General features: G+C 32.7%; 2 protein-coding genes across 8 annotated transcripts; both read left to right on the top strand.

The window, feature by feature from the left end:
• Nucleotides 1-13: 13 nt before the first annotated feature.
• LOC118037906 (uncharacterized) lies at nucleotides 14-8244 on the top strand. Of its 5 annotated transcripts, XM_073408187.1 has the most exons (12): nucleotides 14-203; nucleotides 597-631; nucleotides 730-848; nucleotides 2927-3074; nucleotides 3658-3716; nucleotides 3805-3846; nucleotides 4694-5500; nucleotides 6025-6162; nucleotides 6495-6632; nucleotides 7163-7450; nucleotides 7593-7649; nucleotides 7831-8244. In XM_073408187.1, the coding sequence occupies exons 4-12, from the start codon at nucleotides 2972-2974 to the stop codon at nucleotides 7996-7998; spliced, it is 1800 nt and encodes a 599-aa protein (XP_073264288.1). In that variant the 5' UTR covers nucleotides 14-203; nucleotides 597-631; nucleotides 730-848; nucleotides 2927-2971; the 3' UTR covers nucleotides 7999-8244. The 5 variants fall into 5 exon arrangements, with proteins under 5 accessions (XP_073264288.1, XP_073264287.1, XP_073264285.1 ...); XM_073408186.1 differs by lacking the exon at nucleotides 597-631; XM_073408184.1 differs by lacking the exon at nucleotides 597-631 and having other exon boundaries at nucleotides 686-848.
• Nucleotides 8245-17565: 9321 nt separating this feature from the next.
• LOC118038082 (developmentally-regulated G-protein 2) lies at nucleotides 17566-22299 on the top strand. Of its 3 annotated transcripts, none has more exons than XM_035044372.2 (11): nucleotides 17566-17681; nucleotides 17831-17925; nucleotides 18017-18084; nucleotides 18425-18501; nucleotides 18954-19134; nucleotides 19362-19418; nucleotides 20027-20101; nucleotides 20574-20693; nucleotides 21253-21423; nucleotides 21804-21917; nucleotides 22036-22299. In XM_035044372.2, exons 2-11 carry the CDS (start codon nucleotides 17856-17858, stop codon nucleotides 22282-22284), a joined length of 1182 nt encoding a protein of 393 aa, XP_034900263.2. In that variant the 5' UTR covers nucleotides 17566-17681; nucleotides 17831-17855; the 3' UTR covers nucleotides 22285-22299. The 3 variants fall into 3 exon arrangements, with proteins under 3 accessions (XP_034900263.2, XP_034900264.2, XP_034900265.2); XM_035044373.2 differs by having other exon boundaries at nucleotides 17573-17681; nucleotides 17785-17925; XM_035044374.2 differs by having other exon boundaries at nucleotides 17584-17681; nucleotides 17792-17925.
• Nucleotides 22300-22597: the final 298 nt, after the last annotated feature.

Raw genomic sequence — 22597 nt, 5'->3', positions numbered from 1 at the left:
AGCTTGTATAAATTCCAATAGACAGGAAGTTTGGGATCCAGAAACGTATCAGTGAACACAGCGTACTGGAAAAGCGAGCCATAACAGAAAGCCCAAACCATCTCTTTCTCCCCACTCAAATTTCACTCAAAACTGGTTTTCACATCAACTCAGTGGCACGTAACCAAGTCAACTCGGCCTCTAGCTTCTTTTTCCTTCCTATGGTGAGTTTCCAACTCGCTCTCTCCTTTTCCAATTCATATTTGTTTTTGTTAATTTTATATGATATTACCTGAGCCTCAAAAGATTCAAATTTGTTTCACAAACTACGCTTGATTTTAACCATCATTTTCAATGATTTTCAATAGAGCTTAGAAATCCTAAATTTGCGCATTGCAATTGAATTTTCTTGCACTAACTAAAAAAAATCTTTTTTTACACTTGATTAAGCTGCAAAGTGCGAAGTTTTTCATGTAAAATTCTGAACTAGGAAAATTACAGTTGCTAAGCCATGAAGTAATTTGGTTTTGATTGATCATGTGTGGAAATTAGGGATTATTTGGATTTTGATGCAATCTTCTTTAGAAACCTGATTTAGTGTAGTTTTTATGTTTCAGTTCTTTGTGATGGATAAAGTTTAGATTTTTTAGAGGTAAAGAGTTAACTATTTGTTGTGTGTTTTTTGTTTATTGTCTGGAGTTTTCAGTTTGTGTATTTGAGTTGCATGTGCTGGATTTTCCATGGAAACAGTGGTTGAAGTTGAGGGGAATGATGAAGCTAAGCTCAAGGAGTGTGGGATTCGTAACAGTACTTCGTCCTTGTCTTCGCCCAAGCAGATTTCCGACCCAGTTGTATACAAGCTTGTTCGGGTAAATTTCTTGAATATATCCATACAGGGTTCTTGTTTCTGTTGTATAATAGACTTATGGTTATGTATTCGATACTTTTTAGCTATTAGGTTTTCTTTTTATAGCTGTGAAGTGAAGACTATTGACAAGGCTTCAATGTTATGGTAAAATTAAGCAGGCAAATATGGAAATTGGACTTGTTTTGGGCATAAACAAGGAATGAGGTTGCTTGTGTTAGTAATTCTGATTCAAACTAGTAGCGAACAGTGAAAAATTGATAGATCTACCTTTTCATCTGTGCTGTGTTGGGTTAGTTCAAATTGATAGAACTACCTTTTCATCTATGTTTTGTGCGGTGAGTTCATTTTTCTATTAGATGACGCAAATATCAAAATCTTTAGTGTTATTGATCTTTAGGAGTGAAAGAATTTGTTCCATGTAAATTCAAGAATTTGAAACCCTTGTGTTATTTGGATCACTTGGTCATTAGTTAGCCGAAATTTATAACCATCCCAGTATGTTCTTGAATGTCCTTCATAAGAATTCTGACCACACAATATTGGCAATTAAATGTAACTCTTGAACATATTATAGTGATGACCTTCTTGATGACATTGTCTGTGCAAGATGCCTACCACCAAGTTTGTACCCTGCTTGTGTAAATTCCAATTTCCTTAAGCATGTAGAAGTTCCAAGTTGATGATTAATCATTCTTTGGCTTGTTGGCTAGTTTAGTAGTGATGGCTGGCTACCTTATCTAAGCTACTTCTGGGGGTCCCTAACCAGCTGCCTCTCCCACATGTTTACCTGAACAGTCAAGATCACACTGGTAGAATCGAACTGCATTGGGCATTGGCTCAAGTTCCTAGACTGTTGGTTGGAAAGTGTAGCATGCTTTTGAAGAAGCAAACCAGAAATTCTTTAAGCGATTTGGTGTCCAGTTGCTAATAATTATCAATGGATCTTTCTTTAGTCAATTTCATTTAGATCACATATCTATTTATTTATGTTGTTTTGCTTGGTGTCTCGCACTCTGGCATTTCGTCTTTGCATTCTCAGAACTGAAGGAAAGACATGGAATTTGAAATTTCTGCATCTTCTCCTTTGTAGTTTGTTCAGACGTTCACTTTTCTATTCTTCTCTATCTTTCCTCTTTTACATCTTTGTGGCTGGTCAATGTCCACTTGCTTTATTTGACTTTCCTCCTCATCTGAGATAAATGTTATTATTGTCACTGCGAATATCAGTAAACAGTGCGAGCGATGTGACCAGGGTGGTCTTCAGTTTACAACTATTTGAAATTCTTAAAATTCAAGTAAAAACCATGGGGCCATTGTCTGGAATATTTTATTATGTAAATTTGTAACTGCTGAAACATAACTGACAATTTATCTGGTAGGTTGTTTCTTTTTAGGAACTTTGGTTCTGTTATTGGAAAAAAGATAACAAAATTGATTACCACACTGGTGTTTTATCTTTGTATGTGTGATTTCATTGTTTCTTCTAGTAGGTTTTAGGTTTATTATGTTGGGAAATGTCCAAGTTGCATGTGGTTAAATTTTTGAAAATCTGAACATTATACAAATCTGTTCCCCACTCACTCTCTACCTGTCTGCACATACACTTGTAATGCATCACGGTGTTAGGATCCCTCTCCATATCCCACATCCATGCTGTCTATCAGACTATGGTTGATGTTGCAGATTTAAACTCTTGTTATGTTCTGAATGGTTTGCTAAAATTGATGTTTCCTTCCCAGCTTATTGTCAATCTTGTTCTGTCTTTTCATTCTGTTGATGTTAATTTGAAACTGTGGTTATTGTATCAAGGAGTTATTGAGTTTTATTGATCTCTGATCATGGTAACTCACCTGCTAAATCATTTAGGAGGATATTGTGATTTCTTCCTTTAGTAATCAGTAATGAATTTAACTAGAAGCGATATGCATTAACTTTTATTCTTGGAAGTCAAACCTCTGTCTGATCAAATGTGTGTTGGCCTCAAATTTCTTTTTTTCATTATTTATATCTCAAGTTGCTTTCTTTATTGAAGTTATTATTATGAACTTGCGATGGTTGATGTCCCTATCAAATTTGCAGTTGGAAGGAGATGGGAGAATAGTACCTGCAACAGATGATGAATTAATGGAGGTAGAGAGTCTGCTTATAGATGACAAATGTCAAATGCATATCGTTGCAGACCCTGGGCAGACTGTAGGGTGCATTTCCAATGAAGGATCTTCCTCTGGTATAGCCCAATTAGAAAGCCTGGAAGGTTTTGTTTTTGTTACTAGTGCTACTTTATAGTTGATATTATATTTCCAGTTCCAAATTTAAGGTCAAACAGAGTTTTGTATGTAGATTCACCAGAGTTTGTACATACTGTGTCATACATTGGCTAATGTTTTTGGGTGTCTCTGTTTTCAAATCCTTCATTTGTCAAAATCCTTTTTCCTTCTTTGGGTTTCTCTTCTGGGTTGTGTCATCTTTATCTGTCCAAATAATCTGAGCTAACCATCTTAACTCTCTTTAACCATAAACCTTCCTTCTAGAATCATCAAATCTTCAAAATCAATTGTTAGTTTTATTATCTACAGGAAACGAGTTATTTGAGCTAAATTTTTGTTCTCTAATAGAGTACATTGTTGTATGGCCTCTTCCAATTCATTCAAGATTCAAGATCTGGTGTGCCTTTCAGTTTGTTCTGTGTCGGCATCTTGGCTGATCAATTAATTTTTTCTACCTTAAATTTAGGTTCTGTTTTATTTTACTTTCTGCCTGTTTCTCCTCCTCCTCCTCCTCTGCATATCTGAATGAACAATATATGCCAGGTTTGTTGCAATCTAGGAACAAAGAAGCTGGTCCAGATAAATTGAATGCAAGGCTTGAGGTATTGTCCGCTTCTTTTTATTTTAAATGTTAGCACTTCCACTTCACCAAATGCTACTGCTTTGGTACTGAATCTATTTCTCTCTCAGGTACCTGATAATTGGTGGCACCATGCTGTAATATTTTGTAATGTAGAGTCTCAATTGTTGAAATTAGTCAAGTCATCATTCTTGTATTCCGCTTTTGAAGAAATATCATTATTGCTAATGTAGGAGGAAACTTTTAGTTCTCCGGAGATAATTTGTGCAAAAATTTAAGGCTTTCTTTTCTTAATGTTTTTCCCAATCAGCTTTTCGTTTGATTACATGTCATATGGGGCACATGGTTTTTAAGTTGAGGTCACCATTCTAGTGATGTAGGCTGTAAGACTTCAGTGTTGTCTTTACTGTTCAATTATTGTCAAATGGTTCTAGGTTAACTCAAAATCAACCTGTGACAACCCTTGTATTTGTGTTAGATTCTTAGGTGTGTGATCAAAGGTGTAAACCACAAGGATCTACTTAAATAGTAAAATTCACTCTCTGATATATAGCCTGGGTAAGAAAGTCTGCAGTGGGCCCGGGAGTTTAGAATACACTACATACTTTTAGGCAAGCCAGTGATATTGTCAGGTATCCATTTGTGTACCATTTGTATAAACTCTTCCAGCAGTTGGCTTCCATCCTGTTCTTTATTTTCCTTTACTTATTTTTAATTTTTTTCTATCTTCTTCTTTTCCTTTTCTGGCTGTTTTCTGCTTGTACAATTTTCTTGACATTAATTTGAACCATTGATGTCTTGGACCATCTCAGCCTTCAAAATCTCTTCTAGTACATCAAGGAGATATTGCAAAAGGTGAAAGAGGAACAGAGGCTCCGCTTAGCATGCGGATCTCCTTATTGTTCTTCTGCTTATTTGATTGTAGACAGCCAGTGTTGTGATCAGCATGATAAATTGCTCCATATTGATGCGAAGCTCCAATGTGAAATTCCCTTGCAGGAAACTGTCCCTTCTCTGGCACCAAGTTTGAGTGAAAGCCATTTTAATCAATCTGGGAGTTTTGGGGAGTGCTCTCATTCTTCAGATAAACTGGTTGCTGGTGGGTCAACTTTGTCTGTTGTTACTACAAAACCTGATTTTTCCAAGTTGAAGGGGGAAATATGCCTGGACAATCTATCAATAAAAGAACTTCATGAAACTTTTAAAGCAACATTTGGGCGAGAAACTACTGTCAAGGATAAGCAATGGCTTAAGAGAAGGATTTCCATGGGATTGACAAATTCTTGTGATGTTTCGGTGACTTCTTTTATAATTAAAGATAACAAATTGGTTAAGAAAGGGAATGAAGAAATCTCTAATTGTATGGATGGTTCCTATGCTGAGGACCCACCAATTGGCAACCGGAAAGACTCACCAACTAGCCTTGTTAGCCAATTGGATTATCATCAAGTTGTACCTGAAAAGATTAGACTGGAAAATCCCAACTTAGATGACAATTCTGGAAGTGATGATCATCAAACAGAACAGAGAGCTGCTAAAAGAGTTCGGAAGCCCACAAAGCGATATATCGAAGAACTTTCAGAAGTGGAGTCCAAAGAGTCTAATGGAAGATTAATGAATTTGGCTAAAAATCCTGAACATGGACTGATATCCCTAAAATCTCATGTTAGGCTGGTTAGAAATGTCCCTTTAGATGGGAGAACTGTTGTTACAAGGCTGGATTCTCTTGGAGGATATGGGATTCAGGTTCCATGTGTTTCTCGGGTTCGAAGAAGCCGTCCAAGGAAAAATTTCATGGCTCTTTTGGTATGTATAATATGCATGTGATTAGATAATGTTTTTTAACTTGTTTTTTTGTTGTGTATACTGTCTTCATGAGATGATGGTTCTTGATTTTCTTTGTTTCCTGCAAGAACTACTTGCTGCTTTTTGTTAGAAGTTTCTCTGAACTTAAAGCTTATATTTGTGGAGTTGGAGTTGCAATTGCTTCCCCTTCCTTTTCTTTCATATGTTGGCTTGGGGTGTCAAAATCAAATTTTGATTTAGCTAAGTATTTTCAATTTGATTGATGGTGACAGCATCGAAGATGAGCAAGTGCCTGGGAATGGTTTCTAGCATTGTGTCAGAACTATAACTGTTATTTTTTTCTTGCCTTTACCATCTCTGAGGCAATGTGAATCTCTGTGCACATACACAGGAGCTTGCATGTTTTTGGGTTAATATTATCTTGCTTGTCAATCTGCAATCACCTTTATTTCAACTAATTTTATTTATTATTTTTTTTCCCAACATGAATGCAACCATGGTTTAACGTGAATGACATTCTGTAGAAATTCAATCCAAGTGGCATGGGCATGGGAGCTACGTTGGTAAAGAAATCCCTTGGTGATCATAGTTTTCCACCAGATGATGGGAAGGAGAGCAGAGTCTTGAAAGCCAGCTTTACCCCTGAACATGTTCATCATCAGGTAAGGACAATTAAAATCTGTCATGCAAATTCAAGTAATATTGTAATAATTAAAGAAACATGAGGTATGAGTGGTATCCATTGGTGATATATAATGAGAGAGGGATTGGTTTCTAGCATGGTGTCAGAACTATAACTGTTATTTTTTTCTTGCCTTTACCATCTCTTAAGCAATGTGAATCTCTGTGCATGTACACAAGTGCTTGCATGTTTTTGGGTTAATATCATTGTTGCTTGTCAATGTGCTATCACCTTTATTTCAACTAATTTTATTTGTTTGTTTGTATTTCAACATGAATGCAACCATGGTTTAACGTGAATGGCATTGTGTAGAAATTGAATCCCAGTGGCATGGGCATGGAAGCTACGTTGGTAAAGAAAGCCCTTGGTGATCATAGTTTTCCACCAGATGATGGGAAGGAGAGCAGAGTCTTGAAAGCCAGCTCTACCCCTGAACATGTTCATCATAAGGTAAGAACAATTAAAATCTGTCATGCAAATTTAAACAATATTGTAATAATTAAGGAAACATGAGGTATGAGTGGTATCCATTGGTGATATATAATGAGAGAGGGATGAGGGGGCTTTATAATACTCTTTAAGACCTATTGGTTGTGTCAATAGGGAGATGCCTGCCACTGCCTTCTAGACATAAAGAGGTGAGTGAGTATAAAAAAGGCGTGGATCTTGCTGCGGTAATAAATTTATGGTTCTACAAACTGGATTGGAACTAGCTTTAAACAGAATTAGCTTGGAATGCAATTTTCATGTGCTATGTCAATATTTTGGATAGATGAACGCGGTCAGTCAAATGAGTGACATGCTGCTGGATTGCTTGTTAGCCACTATGCTTTGGTTCTAGTGTTTTGTATTCATACTAGACAACTGAAATCCATGTTGGTTTGCTATATCATAAGAGAAAGATAATGCCATAACTTTAATGTTTGTGGACCAATTCCATGGTAGTTATATTGCTGATTGGTACCTGTTTTATTACCCAGTTTATAGGTGTGCCAGAGAAAGATAAGCAGTTCTCAGTGATGAGAGCGATTGGCTTGGGACATAACACGGAGCTGAAATGCATTAATTCATCTAGGGATTCAGATGACAATGTAGTTACTGTTCCTACACCTAAAGGTGGAATTAGAAGGAAACATCATCGAGCTTGGACTCTCTCTGAGGTGACGAAGCTGGTTGAGGGTGTCTCTAGGTATGGAGCTGGAAGGTGGTCTGAGATCAAACGACTTGCATTTGCATCCTATTCATACCGCACCTCTGTTGATCTCAAGGTATCTCCTTGGTTCTTTGGTCCTTATTTTTGTATTTCCATACAAATACATCACCAAGAGTTGTACCCTTTCAATTTCAACAAGTGTTTTCTTTAGATTCAGTTATGTATTTTTTTTTTAACTGAAAGGACTTAATTTCCAGGACAAGTGGAGGAATTTGCTGAAAGCCAGCTTGGCACAGACACCTCAAGATAATGGAGTAAGAAATCGCTCCTACCCCCCCCCCCCCCCAAATGTGCTTAACGTTGATTTGCGCTCCACATCCTCATCATCTTGAGAATCGTGATTATTGATTTCATCTTTGAAAAAAATAAAATGGCGATATTGATTGTGGTTGCATGGACTTTAATGCCTTTGGTTTTCTGTGGTTAACAATATAGATGAATTCCCGGAAAAGTACTGGTGCAATGCCCATTCCTGCTCCAATTTTGTTAAAAGTGAGAGAGCTCGCGGAGATGCAAGCACAGGTTCTGCCAAATCTTAGCTCGACCAAGATTGCTGGGAGTACTAGAAAAAACGTACATGAAAAACAAACGGGGTTCTTGTAGCTCTGTATCTACTAGATTTCAGGTGTACAAATTGCTGATAACCCATGATGCCAGTTTGGACTCCAGTGGACTTCTTCTACCATGGGGTTTGTGTAGCTACTAACTATTACAGTCACAGTTTAGAAAACACCTTCGATTTTAGACCCCTCTTAGTTAAAAATAGTTCGTCATAAACTTTCATGTAACTATAGATGAGTGTTATCTTGTGAGCAGAAATAAAATAATAGACACTGAAGGTTTTATTCAGGATGTTCCTTTCACAAAATGCACATGATCTCCTCGTACACTGCAAATTCCTCCGAAGCTTTATATTTGTGCATGGCAGCAGCACTCGTTGCTCGGACCTCTGTCGTGTCGTTGACCTCTGTCGTGTCGTTGCCTTCCATGCTAGAAATTCTTTTGTATTTGTAAATGTATACTTGGCAGCAAATGGAAAGGGGGCCGATAAAATACTGAAACCAGGAACTTAATTACTCATTAAAAATTTTCTAGTAGGACCCTTATCGGTTAGAAATTTTCATGGTGGAATGCAAGTTGCCTATATTTGCCTAAGCTATTATTGAATTGTAGCGGAGGTTTAATGCTCGGATTTTTATTTGTCAAAGAAAAGGAGATCTCTATTTAGTAATCCAATTCATTAGCATTAGGCTTCGGTGTTATGTTGCAAATTTAAATCAGGATTTGCTCACGATAAAGCAAAAGGAGAATTTACCCAGTTGCCTGTTGCAATTGTTTTTTTCCACCATGTTTTGAGAGAAAAATCACCCTTTCTTTTCCTGTGAAGAGGAATCTGTTAAGAATATGGCAAACCATCTCTCTCTCTCTTTTCTTTGTTGTTTTTCTTCCTTGTTGTTTTTCAAAGATGGTTATCAAATATGTATTATATTCACCTGGGTCTAGAAGAAATAATACAAGACTAGTTATCCAAGAAGCGTTTTACCTGGGTCTAGAAGAAATTTACTCAGTTTTAAGGATATATGTGCTAATGGTTATCATATTGAAACAAAAATAAAGATATAAAATTTTATATTATTTCATGTATTTCGGGTCATAAGCTTGTACTTAAAAAATTACTTGTTTTCTCTTCTGGAATTTATTATACAATCATGAAATCTATTGAAACAAATGTTGTGATATACTAGAAGTGTTCCGATAAAAAAATATTTATGCTTTGACATTATTAACTTGGACATCCAGGATAAAAAATAATATGACAAATTATTGAGAATTCATATAGGCATTCTTTAAAGGACCTAAAGATTCTTTTACCAAGTGAAAATCCATGCACTGCATGTTCTCAAGGTAAATTAATCATCAAACCATCTCCATCAATGGTTATTATAGAATCACCATCTTTTTTTTTTCTTGAAAGAATTCAAGGGAATATATATATATATATATATATATATATATATATATATATATATATATGGACCTATTTATTCACCATACATACCTTTTAGATATTTTATGGTATTGATTGATGTATGAAGTAAATGGTCACATGTTTGTTTAATTTCTAGTCAAAATGTTGTATTTGCTATATCAATAGCACAGATTATTAGACTACGGGTGTAATTTCTTGATTATCCAATCAAGAAAATTTAATTGGACAATGCTGATGAGTTTACTTCTCAAACATTTGATAATTTTTTCATTTTTATTGGAATTGATGTTAAACATAATGTTGCTCATGTACATACCTAAAATGGTTTAGCAGAATCATTTATAAAACGACTTCAATTAATTACTAGACTATTACTTACAAAATCAAAATTGTTACATCTGTTTGGGACATGCTATATTACATGTTGTATCATTGTTTAAAATTAGATCAAGTGCTTACCATAAATACACTCATTTGCAACTTGTTTATGGTATACCATCAAATATATTTAATATATAAACTTTTGGTTGTATGATACATGTGTTTGTAACACCCTTATAAAAAAGACTAAAATGGATCGACAACATAAAATATGAATTTATGTTGGTTTTGATTCTCTATTTATTATTAGATTCCTTGAATCTTTAACTGATGATATTTTTAAGGCGCGTTTTGAAGATTGCCATTTTGATTAAAACATTTTCCCATCATTAGGGAAATAAAAGTTAGTGTCTAAATCACGATAAGAAAATACTTGGAATAACCTGAAGTTACCTCATTATGATCTAAGGATACATCAATGTGAACTTGAAATTCTAAAGATAATTCATTTATAAAATATTGCAAGTCAATAATCGAATGTTTTCACCAACAATTAAAAGGTGGTTAAATCCCATATTTTAGCTACAAATTCTTCATCTAGAATTGAAATCCCTAAAGAAAAAAAAGCCAACTTAGCAGTAAATGAATCTATACCATACTTCAAGCGCGCAAGACATGTATGGGATAATGATAAAAAATCATAGAAAATAAAAATCACAACAAATAGATGATAATCTTGAAGAGTCCTCATCCATAAAATATAAGATAAATATTGTGTCCAAACCATCTCCTAATATTGATCCTCTTGAAGAGGAACCTCTTAAAGAGGCATCTCCCAAAGAGATCAAGATACTTAGAAATAATGAGATCTCCATAAACTATGTTCTTATAAGAGAAATTTTGGATTGAAATAAAATTATCATAAATGACATATTAACATTTAAGGTTACTTTTGGCATTACTAGAAATGATGATTAAATCAAACTAAAAACTATTGAAAAATATCAATATAAAAGTAATTGGCTAATGTGAAAAGAAGCAATTCAAATATAGTTAAACTCACTTACAAAATGTAAAGTATTTGGACCTGTAATTCATACACCTAAAATGTGTTATGCCTGTTGGATATAAATGGGCTTTCATTAGAAATTAAAATGAGAACAATGAAATTGTGTGATACAAGGCATGATTTTTTGTATAAGGTTTTTCACAGAGACATAATATTGATTATAAGAAAACTTATTTTCTAGTTATGTATGTAATTACTTTCAGTTTTTTAATTGGTTTAGTAGTTTTAGAAACTCTAGATATGCTTTTAATGAATGTAGTTATAACATATCTATGTGTATCATTAGATAAAAATATGGAACAATATATGCTTAACGTGCGGAAGCATTCTAAAAATTTAAAATTGGGTGAAATCGGGTAAAATCGTTAAAATCAGGTGAAATCATGTAAAAACACGATTTCACAACTGATTTAACGATTTCATCATAGAACATAAATTTTCATTACTGTTTCCTCCAACTCTAGGTGTCCATTGACTATTGGCCTGTTGCTATTACAGAACAAAAGCAAAATCATGTTCTTTCATCGCGTTCAATTTTACTTTCACACACAGAGAGGACAAAATCAAAATCCCTAAATTTCTAAATCCTTAGTCTTTTTCTCTTAGCCATCCAATAATCAACCACCACCAACAACCCTTTTCTTTTTTATTTTTCCATCATCGACGACGTCCTTTTCACCAACCATCGTGAGATCTAGAGTCCCAACAACAACAGTGGCATCTCTCTAGTCTCCACCATGTAAGGTATTATGTTTATCTTTTTTCACCTCTTGCAAAAAGCATCATGATCTAGAGTATGGAGTAATTTATTTGTAAAAATTGCAGACATGTCACCTGTGTCATAGGTCCCTCATCAAATCCCATGCAACTCCTAACATAAATCAACGAGAAGTGGTCCTAACAAAAATTTCACTATAATAATTTGAATGTTTCTCTCTTATCTGTTGCTAATTACCAGGGGTGCTATTTTTTTTCCTGTTCATTTTTCCTTGTCAGTGCATAGTGCACACTGCACACAAATAAATTAAAATAACATTCATTATTTCTTACTCTGTTTTTAAGGTTTCTAATATTAGTTTGATTGGATTCACAAGCTCCAAGTTTGTTTGGATTCATGATTGATTTTCTTTGGTTGCAATATTGATCTGTTCAGATTAGAGGTAAGAACCTATATTTGTTTTTTTTTTTTATTCGTGATTTAAAATTGTCTAATTTGGTGCCTTAATCTTTATGTGACTGTTGTTTGGGTAGTTTTGTTGGTCTTAATTAAGTTCATTGAAGTGGGTTTACAGTTTACTCTAATAATGTTAAAGATTGAGATTTTGATTCAAAGTTTCTATCTTTACTTGTCTGATTGCATTAAATTTGTCTCTTTTTTTCTAATAAGTTAGTTAGGGACTAAGGCTGAGTCGAGTTTGGATTTTCTGCATGATATCAATCAAAAGTAAACAACCATATTGTTCGTTTCAGTCCTCAAATTTCTTGTATTGTAAACAACCAGTAGATTGTTTGTTTTAAGTTTGTTAATTATTAGTTAATGAAAAATTACTTCAATTATGTATGAATTTTTATTTGAACCATATATTTGAAGCATGTATTTTAAGGTGCTTGAACTATGTATGAATTTTTATTTGAAGCATGAATTTTTTTTTAATGTATTTTAAAATTCCTTATAATTTTACGATTTTACAATCCGTTTTTACGATCTGAGTTTATTTTGTATTTTTCGTGACATGTCAAAAATACGTTTTTAAAAACCTTGGTGAAATCAATGCAAATTGTACTCCTTTTCCTTTGCTTATGTTTTTCCCATTGGATTTTACTTTGCAAAATTTTAATAAGGCAATTTGATTTTTTTTTTTTTATGAATTTTGAAGTATCTATACAAAACTTGTTTTTGAATTCTAAAATATTTAGAAATCACATAAGAATGTTAAACTATTTTTCCTTCGCTTAAGTTTTTTCCCATTGGATTTTTCTTTGCAAAGGCTTAAGTTTTTTCCCATTAAATTTTTCTTTACAAGGTTTTAATATGACATATTTTTAATACATGCCCATTAAAGGGGAAGAGTTATAAAGTCTTTAATTATATATATTGAATGACTATTAGAATTTCCTGGACTTGATGACTCTCGAGTTTAGTCTCTTGATCTTTCATGATAATTGGGTTGGGTTTTCTACTTTATTTTAATGTTTTTATTTATTATTATAAGTAGACTACTTGTCTTGTACTTTGAGTATTAAAAAATATATAATAATATTTTTACTTATTTTTTATTGTTTAAACGGAACCAATTTTATCATATAAAATATCCCAATATACTTGGTTTTCCAAAAACTAATAATGGTTGGGTGGATTTAAGAGTCAAACACCATTTGCATTAGTAGATCTTTCCGAAAGTTGAAATGGACATCCAAACAAAGCTTTTAGTATGTCCGGTTTCTATCCAAGAAACATATTTGTCGGGAAATCTCTCCTTCCAGACATTTTCATATGCATCGTTTTTGTTAGGAGTCCTAAAACAAGCCTCAAATAATCTTCTTTTTGATATTTCTTAATCTATATTATGAAATCAAAATTAATGTTAATGTTAATGTTAAAGATATAGAATATATGAGAATAAAATGATGAATGATTTTTTTTTTAAAAAAAAGAATCACGCATAATTAAAAAGTACCTAATGAATTATTAAAATTTAATAATTGTATTTATATCTTACTAATAAACCATCACTAAATTCAGTCAATTACAATAAATAAATGAATTGAAAAGAAAATATAAAATAAACCCACCTCCATTTAATGTAATCATTCCACATGTCAATAGAATTTTGAAGATATTCATTTACAAGTTCTTGATTGACCTCCCTTATTGGTATTGTTTGAGAATATATTAACAAATTTTTTTAAAAAATACTTGTAATATTAGTATATTAAAATAATTAAAAATATATAAAAAAATTAATTTTTTTAAAAAAACACCATTTAAAATACAATTCCAAATGACCCTAGTCCTTGTTACGTAGATCGGCACTTGTTAAATAACTATGTACAATGGAAGTAGCTAAAATCAAATTTTTTATTTTTTTGGTTTTAATACTGTCATTAGGTCCACCTATGCTTTTCATGGTATCAAATCGTATTTTTTTTTATTTTTAACTCCAAATGCCCTTCAATCCTACTACGTAAGGAAGCATGCCGAAGGTTGAATAGCTCGGATGATCCTTCACATAATTTTTAAGTAATAATATATATATTTTTTATTATTATTAACATGGTGTCCGAACCAACTTAAATATATCTCGACTAATTTAATTAATCCTGAAATTAATGACTATATAAATCTATAATAATTCTAAAATTTATAATACTCAAACTAATAATTTCTAAAGTTTAAATTTAAAATTTAACCAATTAAATTATATAACTCAATATTAGTAACAATAGACTCTTCTACGCAAGGTTAGAGCATCTCCAATAGAGAAGCTAAATGGATAGCTAAAAATAAAAAAACTAATATTTTGGCTTTTCTTTGTTTGGTTTGCACACTTCAAGGGGAAAGTCAAACAAAATACTAAAATGCCTTTTCTCTCCAACAAATACTATTCCTATATATCTCTCAAAAGAGTTAAAATTAATCAAGTGGGGCCAACAAAAGAATAAATCAATTAAATCTAGCCATGTGGAAAAAAAATGACATCAAAATCATTAAAAAAAAATAAAACACTTCTTTATTCTACTCTAATAGAATTGACTTTTCAAATGATTTTTTTTTATTGGAATATACATAATAAAAAAACTATATTTATATTATTCAAAATACTATTTTATCAATTTACCTCTTTAAAATAGTATTTTTCATTGGAGATGCTCTTACAGGTCATTTCCCCGCGCTCCGCAAATACATAGCACCAGTCACTTGCCAGCTCTCCCTGAGGAATCGGCTTAAATTTTTTTAATCAACGCTGGAACATAGGCATTGGCAATACATTTTACATCATTAATATTTTTTTAATTGTGAATAGTGTATTTAACAAAATAAATTTAGAATTATATTTATTAGTAAATATCAAAAAGCTTTATAAAAAAGCTTATGATGCTAACTAAAGATTTGGTCAATAAATTAAGATAAAAATATGTATTAAGATTTCCAATCGGCACACATAAGAGTTCTTTAATTTTTTTATATTTAATTATACAATAATAAAATTGTTTCTCGCAAGAAAATTCATTAATTCAGCTCTTTCAAAAAGAATTTAGAAAAAAGCAAGAATCTCATCAGATAAAAAATATTACATTGTTGATATCTAATGAAATAATTCAAAAAGAATTTAGAAAAAAAGCAAGAATCTCATCAGATAAAAAATATTACATTGTTGATATCTAATGAAATAATATCTCAAACATAATTTTATTTATTCAATTTTAATTAAGTTTAATTAAACTTGAAAAAAAACATGAAGGGCTGAATAAAAAAAGTGCCAGCTAATATAAAAAAATCCATAATTTAATATGAAAAAAATTTGGAGTTGAATAGTATTTAATAGAATAATCTTCTACAAAAATAATTTTAGTTATTTTATTTAGATGAATTTTAATGATAATTTTAAAAATAAGAGCCTTTAAAAAGGAGCATTGAAGTTTGGGCTTAATGACCCACTTCTAACCAAAACAAATAAGGCAGGCATGCATGGGGTTACAACCAATATTAATAATAAAAAAAAATCAATTTTAAAGAAGAAAATAAAACAAAAAAATCAAAATCAAAAGAATAAAAATAAAATTTAAATAAAAAACAAAATGATAGGACAATGTTTGTGTGTGGAAGAGCAATGTGAATCTTGAGAAGGGTAGAGAAAAAAGAGAAAAGAGAGAAAGAACAAAGTAAATAAAGTTGACATCACCGCCGATGGTCACATGTGCTATACCATTAGAAAGATCTCATTTCTAATGCATATGGATGGTGGTGGTACGCCACTAGAGGCAATCACATGTGCCATCAAAACATGACAGTTAGCCTCTACATGCTGGTGCACGTAAAACATTCTAGCTTATTTGCATTGCATATCCACCCTAGCCTATCATATTTTTTTATTTTCAATTTTGATCCCTTAACACTTAATTGTTTTACATCAATATAATTTTACTTTATTTTGTCAAATTAAGCATCAACATAGAACTGAAATATCATTCAACATCAGGAGAACCTCATATCTAGACAACCAAAACAAATTACTAAGTCAAATAAAAAAGTCAATATAAAAGGATCAAATTAGAAAAAAAAAGGTCGAGCGACAAAAAAAAAACCTCTATTAACCATACAAGTTAGCCCCTGATGTTAGCAAACAAAAAGGACTAAACATTTGTTTAATCTTCAATTTTGATTCCTGAATCTTTAATTCTTTAAATTCAATGAAACTAAATTTGATTTTGCCTAATCGAGCATAAACCGAGAGATATAATATTCCCCTAACATCATGAGGTTCTCATACACAGGCATGAAAATAAATAACAAAGACCAATCCCAAATCAACACAATGTTAAAGGACCAATTAAAAAGAAAAAAAAAATGAAAAAAATCCTGGGAACCAAAACAAACTACCAATTCAAATAAAAAAAAAAGTCAACGTGAAAGGATCAAATTAGAAAAAAAGAAGTTGGATGGTAAAAAAAAAAAAAACACCTTCCCTTGACCATGTAAATCAACTCCCTAATATTAGCAAATAAAAATGACTGAATATTTGTTTAATTTTCAATTTCGAGTCCTAAATATCTAATGCTTTTATATCAATGAAATTAAATTTGATCTTTTCAAATCAAGCATCAACCAAGTAGCGTAATATTCTCTTAATGTTGTGAGGTCCTCATACTTGGGCAAAAAGAAAAAAATCAATCACATAACAATCCCAGATCAAAACAATGTTAAATGACCAAATGAAAAATCTATTAACAAACCAAAATGAAAAAAACCCAGGGACCGAAAAATACATTTTCACTATGCGGATTCATAATAAAACCTCAGGAAATTAAATACATCAAACTGTTTAATAATGAACTGATGTGTTGTGGTGTTTGTAAAATCATTTATATTAAAAATTATCATTAAGAACATAACTTAAATTAAATAAATTATTTAAACATTTAAATATTCTTTTAAAAAACAAATGAATGGTTTAAGATATAATATTTTTCTTTGGAAAACACACAAATATCATTAAAAAACACAAGTAAAAAAGAAGCAATAATAAAAACATTACATATATTTTCAATAAATAGAACTACAAACTAATTTAATTAAAATCAATAAAAGCTGAGACGTGTTATATTTAAAATAAAATAATTGAAAATATTTAAGGTTATTAATTGTGCAATTAAATATTATTTAATTACTACATATAAAACAAAAAAAGATTGAAGTTATTTAATTTTAAAACATTTAAGATTATATTTTATTTTTTTAAATAAAACGAGAAATCCTCATGCCTTTTGGAATAAAAAATAATTTATATTCAACTTTTTTTTAAAAGAAATGCTCTAAAAACTTAAATGATTGATTTTTAAAATCTAACCAAATACTGTGATTTTTTTTTTTTGTCAATAAGAACTAGAAAAAAAAGGCCAAATAGACTCTTCGGATCCTTACTGAAAAAAAAAAAAAAGGGTAATATGTTTTTTCTTATAACATAATACCGAAAAATAAAATAAAATAAAAAAGGAATGGAGAGTTAGTGAATAGTGTTGGATCTTTTAAAATGGGCCCCCATACAACAAAAATCTAGTTCTTTCTGATTCTAATTCTAAAAAGCCCTATTTTTTCGTTCTTCTCTTTCGGCCAACTGCTCTAAAGAGAAAATACCCCCACCGCTTCCATCTCGCCACTCACACCGCCTACTCCACTCAGTTCCGGTGAGTCACCCATCAATCGAGTCATCTTTATCTCTCTGCAGTTCACGTTGTTATATCTTCATATAAACTACTAATTTCTTTTCTGCATTGATTTTTATGATAGTTAACAGTTTGAACCTTTTTTGAGGTTTCCAATCTATAAAAATTAGTGGCAACTAGAACAAAGAAGCAAAAATGGGGATCATTGAGAAGATCAAAGAAATCGAGGCCGAGATGGCTCGTACCCAGAAAAATAAAGCCACAGGTTTTGTTTCTATAATCAATTTTTTTTTTTTAAAAAAAAAAAATTTATTGGTTTTTTCTTTTTGGTTTGAATGATGACCGTAATATTACAGAGTATCATCTTGGTCAGCTCAAGGCAAAGATAGCAAAGCTAAGGACACAACTATTGGAGCCTCCTAAAGTAATGCAACTTTCCTTACCCTTTACTCATTGTGTATTTGTTGATCACAGCTTCACTTAAATCTTTTTTTCTTCGTACCAAATTGCTTGCTATTTCAGTGGATTGAATCTTCATAAATATTGCTCTGTCCTTGAAACTTGTATGGTATTGTTTGGGTTGGCCCAAAAGGGTGAAAAGTTGAGCTAGTTATTTTGAAGTTACGGTTTTCTTTGTATCTCTAGCGTATTGTAGACTGTGGGTTGCTTTTGGTTTTTGGATTTTCTGTGTCCTTTTCATCTTATCTTTGTTGGCCACTGTTTTACATCTGTTCGAGGCTTCATTCTAATGGCTTCTGAATCAGGGTTCTAGTGGAGCTGGAGATGGTTTTGAAGTTACAAAATTTGGCCATGGACGTGTCGCGCTAATTGGATTTCCAAGGTCTGGTGTCTTGATTATTTTCAAACATGTGAACATGCATTGACATATCAAAAAATTATGCTTGTGCACACACGAGGGTAAATGCACACATTCACATAGGCTTTACTAACTTTAATAGAACCTCTTCCTGTAAAATGCAATAAAGTAGACCAATCGTCTGCCTCAATAAGTGTTCAGTGGTTTAGTTGGTTTGTCCAGATGTTTTTCTTCTATATCAGGACTTCCAATTTAATAGCCTGAGTTTGAAGTGCTTTTTTTAGAAAAAGAAATGATTCTTTGTATCTTTAAATCTGCTTCATGTATGTAGGTTTGCACATTTGCATGACTGATACTAACTCTGATTGGGTAATGTGATCGGTTCATCAATGTCTGGCTAGTCACATAAGAATAATGTAGCTTGTTTACATGTACATATGGCAATTCCAGAGAGAAATTTTCCTATGTGGTTGCAGTGTGGGGAAGTCAACGCTTTTAACAATGTTAACGGGCACACATTCAGAAGCTGCATCATATGAGTTCACAACACTTACCTGTATTCCTGGGATTATACATTATAATGATACCAAAATTCAACTGCTTGACCTTCCTGGAATTATTGAAGGTGCTTCTGAAGGCAAGGGACGTGGAAGACAGGTAAAAGAAGACTTGCTTGTCTGCTTGTTTGTCTTTTTTCATGGGATTTGACCACCTGTTTATATGACTATTGATGAGTGTGAGACACCATGTAAGTTAAAAGGATTGATAGAATATCTTCATGGAGGGCTGTGGTGGTTATTGGGTTGAATGGTTCTCTATATCTTTTCTTGTCTCGAGTACATTGGAATAAGAACAACTTTGATAAAATCTTCCTTTTTTCTCAGGTTATTGCTGTTTCCAAGTCTTCAGACATTGTGTTGATGGTTCTTGATGCCTCAAAAGTAAGTGTCTACCTGCACAGTGTTTTGATTGCTAATCCTTGTGATGAGTGGATGTAAATCTTCTTGTGATAAACTGATGTTTACTCATTAGAGTACGGGACAGACCATGTTGTTCACTTCTTTTAACTGGAAAAACACCTTTGAGCTTTTCATATTCAATCCCACTTTCTTTTGTGCATCTCAAAATACATGTACTGACAGGAAAATTTAATAGTATCATTTTGGCATAATGTTTTGCATGATAGCATTTGCTGTGTTCTTTCTCAAGTATGACCAGCTGTTGTCAGGATATTTCATGGGTTGCTTCAATTGTTGACATTTAATGTTCTTCCGTCTCTAGTAGTTGCATTGGTCTAATTGCCTGTAACATCCCCCCTCTTCTTGTTTCTTTAATAAAAAAGTTCGATCTCAGATTCTTTGCTGGAAACTTATTGGAAATATTGCCACATTGACATCCTCCTCTTTTTTTTTTTTCCTTTCGATTTTTCTTTGTGGGCATGCTTTTCAACTGCATGACATTATATTATTCCTTGTTGCTGTAACTGCTTTTGGCTAATGCTTTCCCTGATCTTCTAGCATCAATTTAATTATTATGCTAAATGGTGCAGAGTGAGGGTCATCGACAGATATTAACCAAGGAACTAGAAGCTGTAGGTTTGCGCTTAAACAAGAGACCACCTCAAGTGAGTTTATTTTTGAGCTGTAATTTGATATATATATATATATTTTTTTTTTGAAAATGTGATTTAAATTGTTGATAACCACCTAAATGGTTACTTTGGTGGTTAAGGTCTAAAATAACTTGAAACTCATAGTGCAGATGCATACTTATGACTTATTGTTGGGTTGTGCCTTTGGTCTATTTTACTTTTATGGCATGTCGGGGACATTGATCTGAATTAAGGTCTCAGTTATTTTTTATTGGATAAACTTTCATCTCCTTGCAACTTTCTTCTTATCGAAGAAGTTCTTTTAGCATTGTGTAAACTGGGAAATGTTTTGGTCATACTTTGCAAGATGTTAAACTTTATTTCAAGTCAGGTCTGATCTTGTGTGGCAGAGGTCAAACATGTGTTTATTTTCTTTTAGTAACTCTTAGGATTTATGGATCTTGACTTGCTTAATTTTGGCTTTGTGTTTCTCTTTCTCTGTCAGATTTATTTCAAGAAGAAAAAAACAGGGGGCATCTCTTTCAACAGCACTTTGTCTCTAACTCATGTAGATGAGAAGCTTTGTTATCAGATTCTACATGAATACAAAATTCACAATGCAGAGGTATTTTCTACATTTTGCAGATGACATTTATGGTTTTTCTCTCCCCACGGTTAGCAAAGTAATTGTACACTTGTTTTTCAGTTCGAAAGTCGATCAGACTAAGCAATTGTTTGGTATGCAACAACTTTTACTGATAAGAATAGTGGAACTAAAGAGATCTAAATAGGCCACTGGGAGTTGCTTTTATGCTTAGTTGCCCTTAACTTTTCTTTTTTCCTGCTTATGTTAGCCTCAAATTAGTGCTTTCCTTTGGTGTGACAAACTCTCTTTTCTCGTCTCTTTTTGATAATAAAGAGATTAATCACTTCAATTGGCTACAATACAAAATTATTGTTTATTAAATGCTATGGATGATAATGAAGGCATCAAAGACGATTTCCTCTTGAGCTTACTATTTTTTTTTCCTGCCTCTTTATGTTTAATCTTTAACTTTGATGTTTTCCAGTAGTCTCTCAACTCGGTTTTGCACCACAGTTTTTATTATTGCAATTACACTATATCTGCTCTTTCACTAGCCATCAAAAACCTGGATGCTTATTACTGATGAATTTGGTTGCAGGTGCTATTCCGTGAGGATGCAACAGTGGATGATCTAATAGATGTGATTGAGGGTAATCGTAAATACATGAAGTGCATATATGTCTATAACAAGATAGATGTTATAGGTATTGATGACGTGGATAAGTTAGCTCGCCAGCCAAACTCTGTTGTCATTAGCTGCAATTTAAAGGCAGGTTCTCTATTATTTAATTTTTTGAGATATATGGTTCTCCCTTTCTCTTTCCTTTGGGTGTAAAGGAAGCTAAAATCTTGGTTTTTGTATACAACTTGTGGCAAACAGAAGAATGTGACCCAACCATCTTAATTCGAACTTGCAACAAGATGCTGCATGTCTTTAGTTTTGTTGTCAAGCGCATCTTACTTCATGCACTTGATGCATGTTTTTCCTGCACTCCATTTTGCAAAGCACAATTTCATAGCATCTATGCTTATCCAAAATCAATTTTAAAGCTAAGATGATTTGAACAAAATGTTACGCGCAAGTTTCCAATCTGTGATTGGCTTGATAAAAATCATATTCATGTGTTCTATTTCTTGTTTCCTCAACAGCTCAATTTGGACAGACTACTAGCAAAAATGTGGGAAGCAATGGGGCTTGTGAGAGTCTACACAAAACCACAAGGCCAGCAACCTGATTTTAGTGATCCTGTAGTTCTTTCAGCTGTATGTGACAAATTGGTCCTTTTCTTCAGTTAATCTATGCATCTCACGTGTAATCTATGCTTTATGTTTGTAGTCCCTAGCTCCATGTTGCTTAATTAGTTCTCATCGTGGATGACAGGATAGAGGTGGGTGCACGGTTGAAGACTTCTGCAATCACATACACAGAAATTTAATTAAGGATGTGAAATATGTGCTTGTGTGGGGTATAAGCGCAAGGCACTACCCACAGCACTGTGGCCTTGGTCATGTTCTCCAAGATGAGGATGTAGTTCAGATTGTTAAGAAAAAGGTGAGGCATCAGTATCTTGATCATGAAAAAAATCACTGCATGATTCTCAATGCATGCTGTATAGAACTATGTCAATAACCTTTATGACTAAGAACTTTCACATCCAAGAATTCACCCTAAACCTTGTGCCCCTTGCTGTATGATTCCATTTTAGACATTCTTAAAGTCAAAGATCTTGAAAGTTTGCAAGCGGGCAAATATTTTTTAGACTTTCAATGATCTATTAATGCTTAATGCTGAATTTTTTTTTTCTATACACGGAAAATTCCTTTTACCACAAAGAGCTGAAGTTATGTTTAAGTGAAAAAAAAATTGAAAGCTGACCCTCCTTCTATTTTGACATTCCAATGCAATTATCCAGGAAAGGGAAGAAAGTTTTGGAGGAGGATTT

The sequence above is a fragment of the Populus alba genome, chromosome 3 (assembly GCF_005239225.2).
Source record: "Populus alba chromosome 3, ASM523922v2, whole genome shotgun sequence".
Classification (NCBI taxonomy): domain Eukaryota; kingdom Viridiplantae; phylum Streptophyta; class Magnoliopsida; order Malpighiales; family Salicaceae; genus Populus; species Populus alba.
Note: the sequence above shows the minus strand (reverse complement) of the source record. Positions and strands in the feature narration are given on the sequence as shown.